Source organism: Trachypithecus francoisi, unplaced genomic scaffold, assembly GCF_009764315.1.
Source record: "Trachypithecus francoisi isolate TF-2019V2 unplaced genomic scaffold, Tfra_2.0 Lachesis_group18, whole genome shotgun sequence".
Taxonomy (NCBI): Eukaryota; Metazoa; Chordata; class Mammalia; order Primates; family Cercopithecidae; genus Trachypithecus; species Trachypithecus francoisi.
The window spans coordinates 6,256,656-6,279,455 of NW_022681463.1; the positions used below are offsets into that span (position 1 = coordinate 6,256,656).

At 37.3% G+C, this 22,800-nt stretch overlaps 1 protein-coding gene across 1 annotated transcript in view; it reads right to left on the reverse strand.

Annotated features, from left to right (window-relative positions):
- MYO16 (myosin XVI) overlaps window positions 1-22,800 on the reverse strand; it is a 569,170-nt gene that overhangs the window by 214,024 nt on the left and 332,346 nt on the right. The window contains 2 exon segments of the mRNA XM_033177288.1: window positions 6,909-7,061; window positions 22,012-22,084. Of these exon segments, the coding sequence (XP_033033179.1) occupies window positions 6,909-7,061; window positions 22,012-22,084 (226 nt within the window).

A 22,800-nucleotide genomic window follows, 5' to 3' on the forward strand; every position in this document is an offset into this window, starting at 1 on the left:
TGAAGGAGAAATAAAATCCTTTATAGACAAGCAAATGCTGAGAGATTTTGTCACCACCAGGCCTGCCTTACAGGAGTTCCTGAAGGAATCACTAAACATGGAAAGGAACAACCGGTACCAGCCACTGCAAAAACATGGCAAAGTGTAAAGAACATCAATGCTAGGAAGAAACTGCATCAACTAATGGGCAAAATAACCAGCTCACATCATAATGACAGGATCAAATTCATACATAACAATATTAACCTTAAATGTAAATGGGCTAAATGCCCCAATTAAAAGACACAGACTGGCAAATTGGATACAGAGTCAAGACCCCTCAGTGTGTTGTATTCAGGAGAGCCATCTCACATGCAGATACACACATAGGCTCAAAATAAAGGGAAGGAGGAAGATCTACCAAGCAAATGGAAAACAAACAAACAAAAAGCAGGGGTTGCAATCCTAGTCTCTAATAAAACAGACTTTAAACCAACAAAGATCAAAGGAGACAAAGAAGGTCATTACATAATGGTAAAGGGATTGATTCAACAAAAAAGAGCTAACTATCATAAATATATATGCACCCAATACAGGAGCACCCAGATTCATAAAGCAAGTCCTGAGAGACTGAAAAAGAGACTTAGACTCCCACACAATAATAATGGGAGAATTTAACATCCCACTGTCAATATTAGACAGATCAATGAGACAGAAGGTTAACAAAGACATCCAGGACTTGAACTCAGCTCTGCACCAAGCAGACCTAATAGACATCTACAGAACTCTCCACCCCAAATCAACAGAATGTACATTCTTCTCAGCACCACACTGCACTTACTCCAAAATTGACCACATAGTTGGAAGTAAAGCACTCCTCAGCAAATGTAAAATAACAGAAATCACAACAAACTGTCTCTCAGACCACAGTGCAATCAAATTAGAACTCAGGATTAAGAAACTCACTAAAAACTGCACAACTACATGGAAACTGAACAACTTGCTCCTGAATGACCACTGGGTAAATCACGAAATGAAGGCAGAAATAAAGATGTTCTCTGAAACCAATGAAAACAAAGACACAACATAACAGAATCTCTGGGACACATTTAAAGCAGTGTGTAGAGGGAAATTTATAGCACAAAATGCCCACAAGAGAAAGCATGCAAGATCTAAAATCAACATCCTAACATCCAATTAAAAGAACTAGAGAAGCAAGAGCAAACAAATTCAAAAGCTAGCAGAAGGCAAGAAATAACTAAGATCAGAGCAGAACTGAAAGAGAGAGAGACACAAAAAACCCTTCAAAAAATTAGTGAATCCGGGAGTTGTTTTTTGAAAAGATCAACAAAATTGATAGCAAGACTAATAAAGAAGTGAGAAAAATAAAATAGATACAATAAAAAATGATAAAGGGGATATCACCACTGATCCCACAGAAATATAAACTATCATCAGACAACACTATAAACATCTCTATGCAAATAAACTAGAAAATCTAGAAGAAATGGATAAATTTCTGGACATATACACCTCCTAAGACTAAACCAGGAAGAAGTTGAATCCCTGAATAGACCAATAGCAGGCTCTGAAATTGAGGCAATAATTAATAGCCTACCCACTAAAAAAAGTCCAGGACCAGACGGATTCACAGTCGAATTCTACCACAGGTACAAAAAGGAGCTGGTACCATTTCTTCTGAAACTATTCCAGTCAATAGAAAAAGAGGGAATCCACCCTAACTCATTTTATGAGGCCAGCATCATCCTGATACCAAAGCCTGGCAGAGACACAACAAAAAAGGAGAATTTTAGACCAATATCAGGGACCAATATCCCTGATGAACATCAATGTGAAAATCCTCAATAAAATACTGGCAAACCTAACCCAGCAAAACATCAAAAAGCTTATCCACCAATATCAAGTGGGCTTCATCCCTGGGATGCAAGGCTGGTTCAACATATGCAAATCAATAAACGTAATCCATCACATAAACAGCACCAAAGACAAAAACCACATGATTATCTCAATAGATGCAGTAAAGGCCTTTGACAAAATTCAACAGCCTTCATGCTAAAAACTCTCAATAAACTAGATACTGATGGAATGTATCTCAAAATAATGAGAGATATTTATGACAAATCCAAAGCCAGTATCATACTGAATGGGCTAAAACTGGAAGCATTCCCTTTGAAAACTGGCACAAGACAGGGATGCCCTCTCTCATCACTCCTACTGAACATATTGTCAGAAGCTCTGGCCAGGCAATCAGGTGAGAGAAAGAAATAAAGGGTATTCAATTAGGAAAATAGGAAGACAAATTGTCCCTGTTTGCTGATGACATTATTGTATATTTAGAAAACCCCATCGTCTCAGCCCAAAATCTCCTTAAGCTGATAAGCAACTTCAGCAAAGTCTCAGGATAAAAAATCAGTGTGCAAAAATCACAAGCATTCTTATACACCAATAACAAACAGAGATCCAAATCATGAGTGAATCCTCATTCACAATGGCTATAAAGAGAATAAAATACCTTGGAATTCAACTTACAAGGGATGTGAAGGACCTCTTCAAGGAGAACTACAAACCACTGCTCAGTGAAATAAAAGAGGACACAAACAAATGGAAGAACATTCCATGCTCATGAATAGGAAGAATCAATATCGTGAAAATGGCCATACTACCCAAGGTAATTTATAGATTCAATGCCATCCCCATCAAGCTACCAATGACTTTCTTCACAGAATTGGAAAAAACTACTTTAAAGTTCATATGGAACCAAAAAAGAGCCCACATTGCCAAGACAACCCTAAGCAAAAAGAACAAAGCTGGAGGCATCACGCTACCTGACTTCAAAGTATACTACAAGGCTACAGTAACCAAAACAGCGTGGTACTGGTACCAAAACAGAGAGAGAGAGCAATGGAACAGAACAGATGCCTCAGATATAACACCACACATTTACAACCATCTGATCTTTGACAAACGTGGCAAAAACAAGAAATGGGGAAAGGATTCCCTATTTAATAAACCGTGCTGGGAAAACTGGCTAGCCATATGTAGAAAGCTGAAACAGATCCCTTCCTTACACCTTTTACAAAATTTAATTCAAGATGGATTAGAGACTTAAATGTTAGATGTAAAACCATAAAAACCCTAGAAGACAACCTAGGCAATACCATTCAGGACATAGGCATGAGCAAGGACTTCATGTCTAAAACACCAAAAGCAATGGCAACAAAAGCCAAAATTGACAAATGGGATCTAATTAAACTAAAGAGCTTCTGCACAGCAAAAGAAACTACCATCACAGTGAACAGGCAGCCTAAGAGCTGTCCTGGCCAACATGGTGAAACCTCGTCCTTGCTAAAACTACAAAAATTAGCCGGGAATGGTGGCATGCGTCTGTAGTTCCAGCTACTCAGGTGGCTGGCTGAGGCAGGAGAATTGCTTGAACCCAGGAGGCAGAGACTGCAGTGAGCCGAGATCGTGCCACTGCACTCCAGCCTGGGTGACAGAGTGAGACTCTGTCTCAAAGAAAGGAAAGGAAAGGAAAGGAAAGGAAAGGAAAGGAAAGGAAAGAAAGGAAAGGAAAGGAAAAAGGAAAGGAAAAAGGAAAGGAAAAAGGAAAGGAAAGAAAAAAGGAAAGGAAAAAGGAAAGGAAAGGAAAAAGGAAAGGAAAGGAAAGGAAAGGAAAAGAAAGGAAAGGAAAAAGGAAAAGGAAAGGAAAAAGGAAAGGAAAGGAAAGGAAAGGAAAGGAAAGGAAAGGAAAGGAAAGAAAAAGAAAATCCAAAGACTGCAATTGCCTGAGAGCTGTATTGGTGAGATCACTCCCTTTCAGCCAAAGGGAATGAAAGCTAATAATGCCAGCCACGGGACACGCACCCTCCTGGTGGGGCTCACACAGCAGAGCGTGCTCCTTGAAGATACTCAGCAACAATGACAGCCACCTACAAAACGAGAAACCAAATAACCTCCCTAGGAAGGAAAGAAAGAGAAGGCCCAATGCAGTGGAGAATGGCACTAGGAAGGAAGTAGGAATGCCTTCAAAAGCAAGCTCACCCACCTTAGCAAGTTACCTGACATCAGCAATGCCTGGAGAGACTGCTGTTGCCAACACAAAAGTGTGTTTGGATAAAAGAATTTGAAGAAGAAAGCCCCTTATTGGGAGGACTGGCTCAACAGGAAGTTCCATAGAGTACATTGCAAGAAGTTCAGAGTGGCCGGGGGCCCCCATGAGGAGTCCCCTAAAGAAGCTGAAGGTGAATAAATATATATGTATATTTATATATAAGATATATATATAAACATTTTTATATAAGATATAAAATATACAAATATATAATATATAAATATATAAATTATATATGTGTGTGTGTGTGTATATATATACATATATGAGAGCAGCCCTAGAAGAAAATGGTCTGTGTGAGAAGTTTGCCAAGGATTGGTTCCATCTGTGATGTCTTCAAAATCAAACAATTCTTTATATCAACTAATAGCAAGCTATTTGCTGAAGAGTAAGTAAAATGTTGATATTACAATACTATCCATCATTCCTTCATCTATTGATCTGAGCATCAGGTCATGATACCTCTGTGAATGCTGTTACAGATTCACATACAAACATACACAAGACACACAGCAGAAGGACAAATGAGCCATGGCAAGGTTGTCTGCAAGTCTGTTTCTGTTTCAAGGGCAGTGACAGATGTCTTCTCTGGGGTGAAAATATTCACTTGTTTGGTAAAGTGGTCAATGTGTATTGCAGTAACTTAAAGACAGGGCCCCGAATCAGTATAAAGATGATAGACATTCCGAGAGCTCACGGATTCGGCTCCAAAAATCAACATGATGTTCACCAGGGATAAGGTGGTTGATTACTAGCAACATTTTTGAAGCATTATTATTTGTATTGTCTTCAAATTAAAAACAAAATCTTGTATGTTATGTTTTCTGGATGTCTGAAATAAAACAATAAAAGAATGGGGCGATTAACCTTTTAGACTTTGAAAACTTGTGGAAGTGCCTAAAAACAAAAATAGAACCTGGAGAAATAAGCCATAAGAAAGGAATTAATCGGCCGGGCACGGTGACTCACGCCTATAATCCCAGCACTTTGGGAGGCCCAGGCGGGCGGATCACGAGGTCAGGAGATCGAGACCATCCTGGCTAACATGTTGAAACCTGGTCTCTACTAAAAATACAAAAAAATTAGCCGGGCGTGGTAGTGGGCGCCTGTAGTCCCAGCTACTTGGAAGGCTGAGGCAGGAGAATGGCGTGAACCCGGGAGGCAGAGCTTGCAATGAGCCAAGATCGCGCCACCGCACTCCAGCCTGGGCAACAGAGGGAAACTCTGTCTCAAAAACAAAGAAAGGGATTGATGACCTTCAATTCCTTTACTAGTAAAGGGTTAGAAGAGATTGCATGGCCCCACTCCATGTGAAAGGTGGTCATAGTTTCACCTTCATCAGATACTACAGAGTGCAACAAAATGTACTAGACACTTGGAGGATCTGGTAAAAATCTGGATCAACTCCTCCCCTCAGGGCCAGGGACAAATAGGTAATCCTTGAAATAGAAATATGGCCCATGCAAGTTTTCATTCTGACGACCCCTGGTTAGCAGTGGAAGAGAACACGGCAAGCTGGAGAGAAGGTGCTGGATGCGTGACGCTTCCCATATACAATTAAGTATACAGGGCTGGGCGCGGTGGCTCAAGCCTGTAATCCCAGCACTTTGGGAGGCCGAGACGGGCGGATCACGAGGTCAGGAGATCGAGACCCTCCTGGCTAACACGGTGAAACCCCGTCTCTACTAAAAAATACAAAAAACTAGCCGGGCAAGGTGGCGGGCGCCTGTAGTCCCAGCTACTCGGGAGGCTGAGGCAGGAGAATGGCGTAAACCCGGGAGGAGGAGCTTGCAGTGAGCTGAGATCCGGCCACTGCACTCCAGCCCGGGGGGCAGAGCGAGACTCCGTCTCAAAAAAAAAAAAAAAAAAAAAAAAAAAAAAAAAAAAATTAAGTATACAGTCCTGCCAGTTTGAAGACATTTTTAAACCTTAAGTAATTATAGGCTCTGTATGTCACTATGAGGGCTTTCTGGAGGAAGAGGGCTATAATTTTAAAAAAGAAGAATACTGACAAGTTACTAGCAGGAACAAGAATGTGTTAATCAGAAAAATTTATAAAATAAAGTAATTTAGAAATCTATCTTTATGGAAAGAGAGACTAAAGAATGACATATTCTCCAATTAGCTGAACGCTGTCTGTTTTCAACAATGTCCATGTGTCTTGGAGATATTGTGAGTAAATCCATATAATGTTTTCTTATATTAGTACATCGCAATTGCTGTTTATGTGATAGATTTTGGCTTATATGATAGAGACACAGGGTCAAAATGTTTTTCATTGTAAAGTAGAAAAAATAAAGTAAACTATAAACATCTGCAGATGCCGTGAGACTCTTAATTTAACTGATATTATCTGTGTGTTTATATGTTATTCCTGCCAATTTTTCCAAATTTAAATCTTAGAAACTTTGAAGATAAATTAACAAAAAGGATTCTGGTGAACTTGTTTTAGGGTGTGATTAATCTTAGGTATTATTTTATAAAAAGTCCATTTTTTTTTTACAATAGGCACTTATTATTGCCAAAAGGAGAGTTTTCGTGATGTTGAATAAACAGTATTGAATATTTCTATATCAAAATGATCTGATATTTCTTGTCCTTTTAACGAATTGGTGATGCTTCAAATGCCCTTTCAGAAAAAGATAACTTGTGCACCTCAACAGATTTTGCAAAATTATTGCAGAACCTCACATATAAAGATATCTCAAAAATAAGGCCTCCTGAAAGAAAATTATTTGTCTCCAGTATATTTAAATCCATGTATCCTGTTAAGTATCTAATTATATTATATGAATACCTGGAAAAAAAAGTCCAAAACTCCATTCTGGTTACCAGGAGAATATGCTGTTTCCATGGTAACTCCCTCTTGTACACATTCCACTTGCTCGTGGAGAAAAAGCACTTCATTGATATAGTGGTGCATCTTCTCATTGGTCATGTTGACACAAAGCTATTGTGGAGAAAACAAGAAAACATTTCACAAGATAGTACAGCAGTGCATATTCACTTGTTCCATGACAGTTTCAGATTGGTAAAGTATTGACTCAGGGAGGTTCCAATCAATTAGTCTATCAAAATAAAGCATGACAACGTTGCCTGAGAAGTCAAGTTTCAACTGAAGTCCAGTAATGGACTTGCACATATTTCACAAGTCAAATATATCTGATACCATATCATCTAACTATTCAAAGTATGTTAAAAACAACAAAAAGTATGATTACAATATTAACTTATAAATGTTGAGTCTCAAATATATTTGAGCACTTAAAATATTTCCAAAAGGAAAATATATTTGAGCTCTCATCGGGAAATGAAGATAAAGCTGGGTTTGCCATGAGATCCCAGAGAAAAGAGAAGCATTTCTTGAGGGCCTCATTTCTGATTGCATATTAGTGATGGGTAAGAATGAGTGTGGCGGTTCTTTCAGAAACAGTAATCACTAGTCAAATCATTTTATTGTAGAAATTATTTTCTTTGTCAGAAAATTTTCCACATTCCTCCAACTGTCAATTTTTCTCTTTCCACAAGACATTCCCACGAGGAAACAATATGCTATTTCTTAATCTTAAAAAAAGAAAACTTTATTTATCTTAAAGTATTTAAAAACTACACCATAACTCAAATCTAACCAGCATAAAATCTGACTTCCCCTCTAGTCTACTATTCTACTTCTCTGCTTCCTTTCATATCAAAACACACACACACACACACACACACACGGCTGATTTCTACTTATTATCTCAAATTCTTCTCTTCCCACTCCCTCTTGAAACCACTCTAATAAAACTTTTGACACTATGGCGCCATCAAAATTGCTTTTGTGGAACTCATCAGCAATGTACACATTTTTTTTTTTTTTGGAGACGGAGTCTCGCTCTGTCGCCCAGACTAGTGTAGTGGCACGATCTCGGCTCACTGCAAGCTCTGCCTCTCGGGTTCACGCCATTCTCCTGCCTCAGCCTCCCGAGTAGCTGGGACTACAGGTGCCTGCCACCACGCCCGGCTAATTTTTTGTATTTTTAGTAGAGACGGGGTTTCACTGTGTTGGCCAAGATGGTCTCAATCTCCTGACCTCGTGATCCGCCTGCCTCAGCCTGCCAAAGTGCTGGGATTATAGGCGTGAGACACCGCGCTCAGCCAGCAATGTGCACATTTCTAAATCCAATGTTCAAGTCGCACATTTGTTTCTCTTGACCCATCCCCACCCCAGCATAATTTGACTGAGTCGGTTTCTCTCCTTCCATGGAGCACTTTCTCACCTGTCCTCCAGGACACCACACTCTCTTGGCTTTCTAGCTCACTGGCTGCTTCCTCCCTATCTCCTTTCCCAACTCTTTATGGACTCCTGGCCTGCTCATGTTGGAGTGTCCAGGGGCTGTGTTTGTGGGCCTTGTCTCTTCTCTGTCTACACCCACTTCCTTTGTGAGTTCACTCAGTCTTACAGACCCTCATGCTCCCTCATCTGCACCCTAAACCATTATGTTATACTAAACAAAATTTAAAGCTGCTTAGAATATGTAGTGCTCAGTAACTAAACATAATTACAGATCGATACTTATGTAGATGGAAACAACTGATAAAACATTTGAAAGAAAATTAGATCTCATCTGCAAGGGGAATAATATCTATGATAATATTTAATGAGAAATATCTTGTATTAATATAAACAAATGCCAAAGCTTTTGTTAAAAATTAACAAAATATTAGCCAGGCACAGTGGCTCACACCTGTAATCCCAGCACTTTCGGAGGCTGAGGCGGGTGGATCACCTGAAGTCAGGAGTTCGAGATCAGTCTGACCAATATGGTGCAACCCCGTCTCTACTAACAATACAAAAATTAGCCTGGCATGGTGGCAGGTGCCTGTAGTCCTAGCTACTCAGGAGGCTGAGACAGGAGAATTGCTTGAACTCGGGGGGCGAAGGTTGCAGTGAGCCGAGATCACGCCACTGCACTCCAGCCTGGGTGACATAGCAAGACTCTGTCTCAAGTAAATAAAATAAATAAGAAAGACTGGAAAAAAAGAGCACAGAAAAGAAAGAACTCCCTGGGTTCCTCTTTTCCACATACCCCAAATCTTCTCCAAGTCTGATGTCTTCACAACACCTGGGAAGTAGGAGCTCCTTCTAGATGTTCCGGTCCTGCTGATGGGCACTCATGTCCTCCTTCTAGCCCATATAAGGACAGCTTCCAATGAGCAAGACAAATTACCTTCTCAAGTGACCAGCACCAGGTCACTCCATATTTTCCCAAAGGGAGCTCCCACTTACCCTTAAGGGTGTGGCTAGCAATGTATTGAGAATTACATGCACCTAGATGGAAAAGGGCATTTTCTCAAAAATCCAGTTACTTGGGAGAATGGAAATTTATGACGTGAAGAAGTCTCAGGGGGTAACTTCTTCAGGGAAGAAACAAACACACCAAAGAGCAGAACACTGGTGTGAACACAGAAGGGAGGGTGGCGTGGGACTGGGTGGATTTGCTGTAAAGTTCTAGTCTTCTTGCCAGGGTTAGAATGTTGTGCGTAGGTGTAGCTAGCTCAAACATCTTCAGAAACGGGGCGATTAGAGCATGAGAGGGTGGCAGGCAAGGGGTTCCTTGACTGAAGCAGAGGTGGGAGAGCTCAAAGTGCGGAGGTCCTTACAACCTGATGGGGTTAGTTTAAGGATGAATGCACATGGTCTTTTTCATTATTAACACGACAGGTGGAGAATAACCATATCGTAGACACATACCAAACAAAATATTAAAGTAATAGCCATATTAAAATCAGATCTGAATATCACATATTGACATTCAAATCATAAGAAAAGTAATTCTTAGCTTCAGGTCAAAAAATGGTGCTCCATGACCACCACCCTTCCCAGTGGTTTTTCTTGTCTCTCTGCCTTCATGGTAAAAGATGGTTTCTTAAATTCAGTGATAAATGAGTTTCTGTAGATAGAAGAAGTTTCCCTAAAACATTCTATTACAACACGAAATCTAAGTTAAAAATTAAAGAAGAACCTGCCATGTTGTGGTGGTCCTAAAAGTCATCTTAAACCTAAAGAACTTAAGAGGATTTGTATAAACCAGGAGGCTCTCCTGGTATGGCCTTCTTCCCCCAGCACTCCCTCTGTGGTTACTGGATTTTCTTCCTTGTATATTATTTGCCCAGAAAGTAACTAGAATTTTTCCTCTCTGTCTTCTGGCAACTAGATTTCAAGAGAAATGCACAAAGCGGGAAGTCCCTTACCTTTTAAACTAAGTGTTTTTTAGGTAAACTCACACTTCAGTGCTCATTTCTCTTAATTAAAATAGTCGCTTTGGATGAGAACATACCATATAAAACATTTAATTTTAAAGGCGCTCTTGTTAAGGCAAATACGATTTGAATATGGACACAGACCAATAAATTCTGCACATTATAGCTGGCAGAGGGAGGAGTGGCATTCAGTATCTAAATATCATATGAAAAATATTTTCTTTCTTGTAACTGATACAGTCTAGCACATTTATCCTCCTGAATTATTCCATGAAAACCAAGTGATGCCAGGCGATCCAGATCTTCATGATCAGTTTCTATGTTTATCTTATCCTACAGGGCATAAATCTCCAGTAATGGTTTTGGAAAGAAAAACCATTTTCCATGCAACTATGTAGCATCTGTCCACAATTGCATCCCTACTGTTAAAGAAATACATCTGCTTGTCACTTTCACTTCAATCATAAATAAAAAATAAAACTGTTAAAGAGAAATAAAAACTGTTCAAACTATTTCACTTTGCTTCAGAAATAATATTTTGATGCATTCCTTTAATAATTTGTTAAACTCCAATAATAAGGTAATTTTGTTATAAAGGAATAATAAGTGCTATAAAATTATTAAAGTTTGAGGTGAAATATTTACTGAAAATGTACAGAAAATAAATGACTTCTTTTATGGAATGAAACCATTGGAAAATATTCTTTGACTATATGATACATACAATTGTAACTTCTCAAGTTATTATTAAAAATACATTGAATCATCTAAAAATTAACACAAATAGGTCCGTCCTTTACCTCAACAATTTGACTGTTTATGGATAGTGTGCTTAAGTGGAATACATTTTAGGGAACAAACTGCTGAGAAACAAATGTTGAATCCACGAAATAAGGTAATATCTATTACTGTGTGAAACGATAAGAAGTTTGATAAAAACGATTCCAAATTTTAAAAAATCAGTGACTGATTATTTATAAGACATACCCACATTATATGACATTTTGTTTTCCTCTCATTTTGAGAGTGTCTAATTGAAAATACTTAGATGGACATGGATGACTCTAACATATTTCATACAATTCTTTTGTTATTTTGCATTCAGAGTAGGTTGCAGCTCTGTAGGTACAAAAACTGCTTTCGATCACAATCTGAGTGTACCCTCCTGGCCTTGACAGCCTTACAGAACACAACCTCTGTTGTGTTTTGACTGACCCGAGGCTTCTCATAATAGAAAACAGATACTGTAATTGTTTTTTTCTTACTGATATTTTACTGAGTTGAATATTGGCTTCACTGAATTGATCCCCGGGTTTAATCAAAGCAGTGAAACCAAGTGTGAATGTAGATGAAACCGCGGCAAATACAAGGATGGGAAGAAGTGAGGGCTCAGGTTTCTTCCTTTTTTCCACAAAGGTCTAAAGCAATCTACCGAACTTTGGATAACAGAAATGGATGTGGCCTGTGTCTTTGGATAGAGCAACCCAATTTATTCCTCTCCTGGTCAAAATGATTGATAAAACCTACAGCTTCTCTGTTGGACTTCTAGCATTGTTAAGCTTCAGCATCAGCTGTGAGTTCTTTTTGTGGCATAGGGTGATCTTTACAATACACCCGAACCTTTTATTGAACCTCATGTTCTTTGTGTTCTGGGGGGAAAAAAAAATCTTAAAATAAATTATTGAAATCCCATAGAGAAAATTCCAGCTTCTTGTGTAAAACCAAGTAGCCTGTGGACTGATTTCCAATTTGTACCTTTTATTACGAAGGTGCCTTCTGGAACTGAATCTATATTTGTGTTTCCAACAGCGGAGAGTGATGTGGAGTGGTAGTGAGTCACTGGAAACAAATGTAGTTTAAAGCAGAATGTTTTTCAAAATAATTTTTGTGTAATGTGTCCATTAAAATGTTTTACTTAAAGTTTGCCTTCATTCTAAACTGTTCAAAGCACTCATTGTTTGAACCAAAGTTAAAATATAGAAGTACTGTGGCATGAAATTCAAAACCACTAGAACATGTAGCTAAGGTTAACAATAGGAACATATTCAATATCAGATACCTCACTAAAAATTTTAAAAATGTACCCCACAAACCAAATGGTTTTGCCAAAGTCGTGGATAAAACCTTATTCTTCATTTATTTTCACTAAACTCTGTATGTGTATGTGAATGTGCACATGTGGGCGTGTGTTCCACACAATCAGAGAAAGATAGAGTGAAGATTTTTACAGGCAAATCAGTTCGTGTACCTAGAGGCATAAATCTGCATCAATCATTGGCATCACTGGCTTCAATGCAAAACCACCATTACTTTTTCAAATCTACCTATTGTAGAGTTGTTTTGGGGTTCAATTAGATCTCCGAGTATTCCTCAGAGTAGACGTGAATGTGGGTAAAAGCTGAGTATTCATAAATGCTCATGAATAATTACCAAGTAACCACTTAGATAGTATTTGCTCTTCTCTTATTAAAATACATGCTGTGTACATGAAGTGCCACTGCTAAGTGGTTTACTAATAAAAATTATGCACCTCTGGAACACACTCTTTAGGAACGGAACCTTACTGCTTATCCAGATGGCTCATCATCTGTATTAATGACAAACAATTTCTTGAGTAAATTTTCACCAACTGTTCTCCCTTTATTTTTATTACTCAGTGAAACATATCTGAAACAAAAATATAATAGAGCATGGCATATACATCACAGAATTAAAGTAGGAGATTAATTAAAGCTGACTCCAGCTGAAGGCAGAGCCCTGGGCAGTGATTCGCAATCCTCTCTGCACATTGGAATTAACTGAGGAGCTTTTTAAGAAAGGCTAATGTCTGTGCTTGACCCCAAACCAATTAAATTGGAGTGGGGTGCAGGCATTGAAATATTTAAAAAGCTTTCCAGGTGATTCTAATGGGTAGACATGGTTAAACACACTGAGACAGAGCATAGAACTAAGAATGCACTATGCATTAACTAATTTACTCATCAGTTTATATATATGTGTATATATAAGATATTAACGTGTATGTGTTCACATAAGACAGAGAGAGAGAGAGAGAAGGAATAGTGTTAGATTTAGATATTCAGCATTCCTGAAATATGTTCAGCAGAACACTAATTGTATGAGACTTTAATAGCTGTTGTCTAAAAACCCTACATAAGCAGAAACCCATTGGGGAAACATGGAGTTAATAGGCTTCTCTGCAGGACTTCTTGCGGACTTGAACACGTCAAGTGTACTATAAACCTCAACTATTTGAAGATTACCTCGGGGCTCACCAGACTGCTCCAAGTGGTTCTCCGACAAATCAATTATCCCTGATTTCCATATATTGCCTATGAAATGGCAGGTCCAGGAGGTTGGTGAGGCAACAGCATCTCTGTTGTTTATTTCAGTTTTAAAAGTCCAGTTTATTTTGTCTTCTCGGAATCTATAATTGTAGAGGCCTTTCTTTCCTACCATTCTTATTTGGGAAAGGTCATGTTTCCTCTTTCGCTAGCACCATCACTCTTACCTTGATAGAGGATACCACGTCTGCTGATAAGCTGATCTTATTTTAAAAACAGAGGACTTGGGGCCTCGGTAGTCCCTTGGTAGCCACAACAGAGAAGGGTTGCTGTCTTTACCAGACACCCACATCAGGACCTGCAGTCAACACCCAGGAAGTGAACTGGGCACACATTTGCTACCACCAACAGCTACCACCTGGCCCAGGCTGCCATATTTGCTTTTGTTTGTATTTCTTTTCTTACCCTTCTATTTCCTTTTCCCCTTCTCTTCTTTTTTTAAATTTTTTATTTTGTTAAGTTACTATTTCTTAAAGGAATCAATCATCTTTCCTTCTCTGGCTTCCCTTATGTATTTTAAAAATAAAGTATATATAACAAATTTTAGGCAAATATAAATTTCAGTTACTTCACATGTATAAAGACATTGTTTTACACAAATAAAAAACACGTTCTCTTTTTACAACATTTATTTTATTCTGTTACTAAGAACAAAAACAATCTAGTATTTTGATGGGTTTAATTCATGACTATATTCTTTAATGTAAATAATTACTACTTTGGGATTTGAAGAATTGGTCTTCAAAAAGGAGTCTATCCGCTATAAACTAACTGGCTAAATTTATTGACAAATCTGATATAATAATATGCTAAGATCAGGATTGAAAAAGACAAATAAAAAAATTATTTTTAGATATTTGGTATGATACTTTGTACATAAAATATATCCCTCAATTTAAATAGAAGCCATGCCTAAGAGTTAGAAACATAACCTCTGGTTAAAACCCTTATTTTAGAGCTTTAGTCACTCTATCAAATTGCTCAATGGTTTTTTTAAAAAGTTTGTTTTCTTGTTTAGTAATAAACTTCTAATCAATATGCTTTCTTTTTTCACATAAAATTATTCATATAGTCCAAAACCAATGATTAATATAAAATTTCTACCAAAATAATAAGCCTTTTTCAAATAGTTGTAATTATTCAGAATTAAATGCAAAGTTTAGAGGTTCTGAATGACAAATTGACAGCATGGCCTGTGCTGGATCAGCTCCTGGGGCCTCACACATCTGCCTCTGAATTCCCACTGGGCCTCACAAAACTTGTGGGGATAACTCTTAATTTTCTGAAAGAGCTGTTGTAAGAGTTAAAAATTATATAGAACAATAGTCTGACTAATAGTAGGAGCTCAAGAAATTGTAGCCATTATCAATTATTAGCACAAAACGACATGAAAGCATTTTCCTAGTTTAGGTATCTGGGATTGGAGCTTTACAGCAGGACAGCCACAATGATTAATTTAAGCCTTTTCCTGGTCATTAAAATAACTCAATTCACTCTTCTATAAAGTAATCTGATAGATGTTTTCAAATGCATTAATTCTCCTTATTAAGCTTTGTAACATTTCCTTTTAATCATCCTGGTACTCTACAATGAAAAAGATATACCTGCATTATGTAACTGACTTATTTATATTAAATGGATTTGGTGATAAATTCCACTATGTAAAAAAATAATGGCACATAAAATTTATGAAGAGCTTATTGTTTCTACACATAACAGAATAAATAATATTAAGTCCTAAGAGAAATACAAACAAAGGGGGCACCAAGTGAAGTTTAGAAATTAAAATTTTAAACTTAAAATTTTAAGTTTAGCTTTGTAAGAACCTTTGGAACTGAAAATAGCTCAAGTTATTAAACCTGAATTCAGACCCTGGTTTTGTGAGAACTTCTATGAGCTACTTAATTTATTTAAGCTCAGAAGTAATATTACTTAACTTACAGAGATTTTGAGGGAAAAATCATTAAAAGTATAGTTTGTATGCTCAAAATTCTTAATTATGTTGCCACTACCCATTTTATTTCTCTAAAACAAGTTTTTGAAGACTGTTATTTAAAGAAGACCAATAATCATGCTATCTATAAACACAGAATCCAGTGTCATTGTAAGAGGTATATTATACTAGCATCTCATTATTTAATTATTCTATTTGTTTTTCTGTAGAAACCTGAATAGCATTATGCTAGAGTTCTGATATGTAGTGAAAATAAATGCATTTTCTTGTTCAAATTTTTAAAAACATCAGATCAACAGCTGGTAAGTCCCTGAAATGATTTTGGAAAGTTCAACATCATTGTGAAAAGGAGATACACAGAGTAGAAGATGCTTTAGGATAGGGGTAGATATTTAACACATGTACGATTTTGAAATCTACGTGTGAAACAACTGAAAATAATACTTTATCATATTTGTGTATCAACTGATCAGTGGACAAACATTGATATCTAATAGCGATCACATGATACAGTGTGAGTAACATTACATGGATCCTGTCCCATACTTAGACCAATATAGCAGCCTTTCCCCATATAAGCATCCCACCAGTCCTTTTCCCATGATGTCCAATTAAAATCGGTCCTTCATCATCAAGAGGTAGACTCAATTTACTCTCCTCCCTGAACCTGGGCATGCTTGTGATTGCTCCAACCTCATAGAGGAAGTAATGCTATGTGACCTCTGAAGCTCGGTTATCAAAAAAGCATCCAGCTTCTATGTGTGTTTCTCCTTTGGGGAAGCCACTCTAGAAAAATCAGCCAATAAACTGCAAGAAAGCCCCAACTAGTGTGTACATAGAAGCCACAGGGAGAGACCAACATGGAGAGACCAACGTGGAGAGACTTAACGCAAGGAGGAACTGAGGCCCCCAGCCAAAAGCCAGTGTCACCCTCTACATTCGTGATTGACGGAAGCTTCACGTGGCATTTGCCTCCAACACTTCAGTTATCTAGCTAAGGCTCCAGATATGATGGACCAGAAACAATCTGTCTCCGTATACCCTGTTCAAATACTTGACTCAAAGAATTGGTGAGCATAATAAATGTTTATGTGTGTCATTAAGCTTTCAGGTAATTCATTATAGAATCATAAATGCTCCAACACTAAAAAATATGTAGGACTGGAAAAGAGAAGAATTGGTGCAGAAGTGGGAACATATTATCCGGCTAGAGAAAATCTAATTTATAAAAAAGGAATTTGCCCTTTTAACATTTGTACCATACCTGCCATACCATAATGTCTGTGTAAACTTTAGTGCCTAGAACAGGGTCTGGAACTTGGGGCATAAACAGTAGATGTTTATTGAATGAATGAACCCTAGATTACTGATGCAACTAAGCCAGAAAAATGAAACCTACCATGTACAGCTAGCATGCACTTACAAAGCACAGACTGTAGCAGCCTCAATTTTCTCATCTGTGAAATGTGAAAATGCATGTGAAGAGTATGTGGGAAGAGTCTAATTAAGAGAAGTTAATTTACTATTCCATTTTTCTTTCTATCATCTCTAGCATCATGATTTCACAATGAAGGGCGTTAAAATATTTCTTGAGGTTGTGACTGCCAAATTATATCGTATCATTTCATAAAACTTTAGAAGTCAAAGTATCTCCATTTTTCCAAACTCGGAGCACAAAGGTCAAGCCCAGGTCATCTGAAGTGTCCAGTAAATCTCAGCTGTTAGAAAACAGTCTGTAAGCAGGGAAATGATTTGAATTCTTGACACGTCTGATGAATTCGATTAGATAAAGCCTGGCTTGAAGATAAATTACATATCACAATATTTTTTCTTTTATTTGAGACAGACTTTCACTCTTGTTGCCCAGGCTGGTGTGCCGTGCTGCGATCTCCGCTCACTGCAACCTCTGCCTTCCAGTTTCAAGCGATTCTCCTGCCTCAGCCTCCCACGTAGCTGGGAATACAGGCACTCACCACTACGTAGGCTAATTTTTGTATTTTTACTAGAGGCAGGGTTTCATCATGTTGGCCAGGCTGGTCTTGAACTCCTGACTTCGAGTGATCTGCCTGTCTCAGCCTCTCAACATGATGGGATTATAGATGTGAGCCATCGCGCCCAGCCTATATATATCACAATTCTATCTTCTGCAAAGGGAGCTTTTATTTTGAACAAATGTGTTCTGCCTCCAATTCTTCAATTCTCTAAATTCTTCCAGTGTTTTTCTTTTTCTTTCTTTCTTTTTTTTTTTTTGGCATGGTCTTGTTCTGTCACCCAGATGGGAGTGCAGTAGCACAATCTCGGCTCACTGCAGCCTCAACCTCTCAGGTTTAAATTATATTCATGTCTCATCCTCTCGAGTGGCTGGGACTACAGGCGTGTGCCACCATGTGTGGGTAATTTTTGTATTTTTCGTGGAGACGGGGCTTCACCATGTTGGCCAGGCTGGTCTCAAACTCCTGGTCTCAAGTAATCCACCCGCCTTGACCTCCCAAAGTGCTGGGATTACAAGCACAAGCCACTGCACTTGCCATTCCAGCATACTGTTAATATGTAATTTTACTAGACATCATGACTTTAAGAGATTCACTACATGGCTTTGCATGTATGTGTTTAGTGGGAGAATGTAGGGAAATTATTTGTAGGTTAAATTATTTTCATGACTTTGCTCGTTGGTGCAGAACTACAGCACGCAGAGCTCTGTAATAACACGTTTAGAGAGAAAAAATTCTATCATTTATTATAGTAATACTTATATAATCTTAAATTTTTCTCACTGATTTAAAATGGCATATGATGAACTATTTTAAACATATACAATCATGAAGAGAATAATGTAATAACCTCCATCAACCACCAACTAACTTCAACAATCATCAATAAGTACCAACCTATGGCCAATTCTGCTTTTTCCATTTCCTTATTGCCCTCAGTGGTGGACTCATTGGAAGCAATTTGCAGACGGTATGTCCTTAAATCAGTAAATACTTCAGTATAAGTCTCTGAGATACAATAACTTAGAGAAACACATTTTTTAGTATCTTTATCATACATAATCCAATAAATAATAATTTTTAAAAATTTCATTAACTGTCCAGATTTCACATTACTTTAATTGTAACTTTTATACATAATTTAGCACATTAGGGCCCAAGAATGCCCACATATTCAGCTGTTGTACATGTCTTTAGATAGCTTTTAATCTACAGGTGCCCTCCTTTCACAATTTTTCTCCGCATTTTATATGTTAAAGAAGTCAGTTGTTTGTCCTGTACAGTTTTCCACACACTGAAAAGTACTACTGGAAGTACCAAACTGCTGAGCTATGTCAACTATATTTTTTACACTAGTATTGCACTCATTACTAGAAATAATTATGAATAGAAATGATTTGCTAATTCTGCTATGGTCTGAATGTGTTCCTCCATCATTCCCCAAAGTGATGGGATTAGAAGGTGGGGCCTTTCGGAGGTGATTTAGGTCATAATGGCGCCCCCATCCCGAGTGAGATGAGTGCCCTTAATAAAAGAAGCCCCAGAGAACTGCTTTGATCCTCCGTCATGAGTGGATGTGGCAAGAAGGCAGCATCTATGCAGCAGAGAGCCCTCACCAGACACCAAGTCCACTGGCGTCTTGATCTTACATTTCCTGGCCTCCAGAACTGTGAGCAATAAATTTCTGCTGTTTATCAATGACCTCCTCTAAGGTATTTTGTTATAGCTGCCTGAATTGACTAAGATGAAGTCAGAGAAAATGGGATTAGAATTTCCTATGAGCTGAAGTATCTCATCTTTTAGATGAGAGTCCATTTAATCTTTTGGAGCTACTAGAGGAGACTGAGGTTGGAAATGCTGAAGTTTTGGAGTGTTTCTTAATATCTCCTCAAATGTGTCCCTACTCTAAACAACTGTCAAGCTTCCTGTGGAGGAACAGTTGTCGAGAAATACATACATTTATTCCTGAACAAGAAGAACCACTATGAAATCCACTATGAAGACTTTTTTCTTACGAGTTTATTCTTCTTTAAACTTCAATTGAAAACATGCTCGTTGAACTTCTATTCTATACAAAGCACAGACACAATTTCAACTCTGCAGGAGTTGACATTCAAGTGAAGAGCTGATGGATGGGTCGATAAGCTCAAAACAGAATAAAATACATATTATTAAAGCACTAATATTCTTCTAGGTTTGATTCTGAATACAGCATTGATTTGTTAAGCGTTTTGTTGCAAGTTTGTAGTGGAATAAAAGACAAGAAAGTCCAACTTCTGTTAGCAACACAGAAATCTAAACTATATCGCTCAAACCAATGGTCTTAAAAAAAATTACATGCAAATTTGCACTTGTCAAAAGATGAGATTTGTACTTATCATAAGATGAGATTTGCACTCATCACAATGTAAATAATTTTATTCTTCTAAATGACTCCTACTTGCTTTGCACACAATAGCAAAGCAAACCGGTTAAAAATTATATATATATATATATATATATACACACACACACACACATTTCAATTTTTTTTTCAAAATTTAAGTCCCAGAATTGTTCTTGAGATTTTTACACATAAATGCCCAAAGGTAGCTTCTGGCATTTAATAGAGACTGACTCTTTAGATGTGAAAAAAAATGCCATTCCTATTATACAAAAATCTCAGGCTGTAAATGTATTTCAAAATAAATCATAAAAATATTTAGCAAAAGAAGTTCTAATAAGGGATTTACATAATTGTAGTAAAATAAATATGTTTCAGTAAGAAAACAACTTAAATGTTTTGCATATATTCGTCATTAGCACTCTCCACTGATAATTATATCTGGGTGTGGAGCTGCAGCTTGTATGGCAAGTCCCTAGTAGACTTCAGAGGTCATCATTCCATCTGTAATTTCTACATGTCGCTTACCAGGAGGTGGATAAAGCAGGGAACCTCATTGCAGACATGAAAGCTTGCCTGTTTTCTAAGATAACAACCTAAGGAATCTCTACCGATGCCAGACAGCTTCAAACCCTTGAGATGAGAGATGCACCTTCATAAGCACCTGCAGACCCACATATATTCTACTGGTCACACTTAACTGCTTTCTTCCTGATGTTCGTCACTACTTTTCTCACAATAAGCAATAAAAATAAACACATGAAGTCTTTCCTTTTCTATTCATCCACAGAAAACTATGAAAGGAGAAGAGATCTATGGCCTCTATAGTTCTAGTTCAAATTAGACATTTTGTAAAGTTTTGTAAAGAACACGGTTCATGCTGACTCACCCTGGATTAGGTAAGTCAGCATAATTAAGATCTAAACACAGGATGATACAGAGCTTTTCTAAAAATAAAACTGGCCAATTTTAAAGTTTTTAAAGTGTTCCCATTTGCGACAGTGATGGGTAGGTATCCATCATTTCTTAATCATATACAGTATGAGAGTAACTGACACGAGACCCTCTGCTGAATCATGTTTAATCTCAGAACTCTGTAAGTCTATTAACCTGATTTTACAAACAAGAAAACCGAAGTTCACTCTAGAGTCTTCATCTTGGCCAAGAAATCGACGCTAGTAAAAGTCACAGACACTTGCATCTCAAACACATTCTATTTCATTGTTTATCCTACGACACTACCCATGTTAAGAAAATAAAGCTAAACAAATTACATGGTTATGAAAATTCCTCCCAAATGCTATGGAGTTGTAATTCTTCCTGTACTATAATAGAGCTTGGTTTTCTATTTTTTCATGTTTACCTTCCTACAGGTTGACTTTACCCCTCTGTTTGATAAGGAGAATTGTATTTCTACTGTCTTTATTAACACTTAGTTTTTAGGTATACTTAATAAAACTATTCATGTAGTGCTATTAAGATGCCTAAATAATTTAATACTTTCAAAATGCCCCAAATTATAGATGGATTAAAAACAACCCATGCATCTCTAATGTATTTTTATGATTTTCCAATAGTCCTATGTACGAATGTTACATCATGTAGCATGATAGAGCATTTTCATTCTGACGTTTGGCCAAGGTTTTTGAAAGCATTCGCATTATTTCAAATATTCATTTTCTCCCTTCTCTCTGACCTCGTTGAAATAACATTTCCATTAGCACAACTCTGGTCTTCATCTTGCATTGTCTTTTAAAACAAGTGATTCTGCTTTCCATGTGTGACTATGCCAGTTGTTTACAAGATCACATAAAATGATTAATATATTGATAAACCAGAGATATTAATCTTAAAACATGAGAGTAAATTATTTATTTTAATTCCATACTTGTTAAGTAGTTACACTGTCTTTACAGAATTAAAAACAGAACTTAGTTTTAAAAAGCCATTCAAGTTCACACAATTTTAAAAGAAAGACTACTTACTTGTTCAAATTCATTCTTTTGAAACTCTTCAAAACCAAAAATGTCCAATATTCCAATATCCAATGTCTGCATGCTGAAAGAAAACAATACACCAGGATAAATGGGCATCCTTAAAACTCCTTCATGACCCTCTGCTCATTCTTCAGGTCAGAAGAATCCAGACACTTAGCACATTGCTGCCAATTTGGACTAAAAATATGAAATAATTATTTTACAGTCTCATTTAAAAAACTCTGAAAGTTAGTACCCCAAAAATGTTATTTTAATGCTTTGATTCAAACACATGCACATTTATAAAAACACATCATCTTGTATATTAGACCTTTGTCCAATGCACAGTTTTCTACCATTCAGTAGGTTGTCTATTTACTCTGTTGATAGTTTCTTTTAATAACCTGTACAACAAACTCCCATGATGCAAGTTTACCTGTGTAACAAACCTGTACATGCACCCTTACACTTAAAAATTTTAAAAAACGAGAATTTGAGGCCAAAAAACCCGAAAACCACATTGATTTTAAATTAAAAATGTACCACTATGTGGGTGATTTAATATTTGCTTATATGACATAGTCCTTGTTGCTGTCTCCTTAGGTTGGACTTTTTTTCCTTTAAGGAACTGAACCTACATGTCAAGTGGTCCTCACTAGCTGTACTTGTGTTTTCTCAGGCTATGCAAGTGGTAAGTCAGAATTTTTTCATCACACCCAAGTGTGATGTAACGTAAAACACAGTTAAGTCACACGCATGTTCTTTGATGGATCAAATTTAGTCACTTTAAAAATTCTT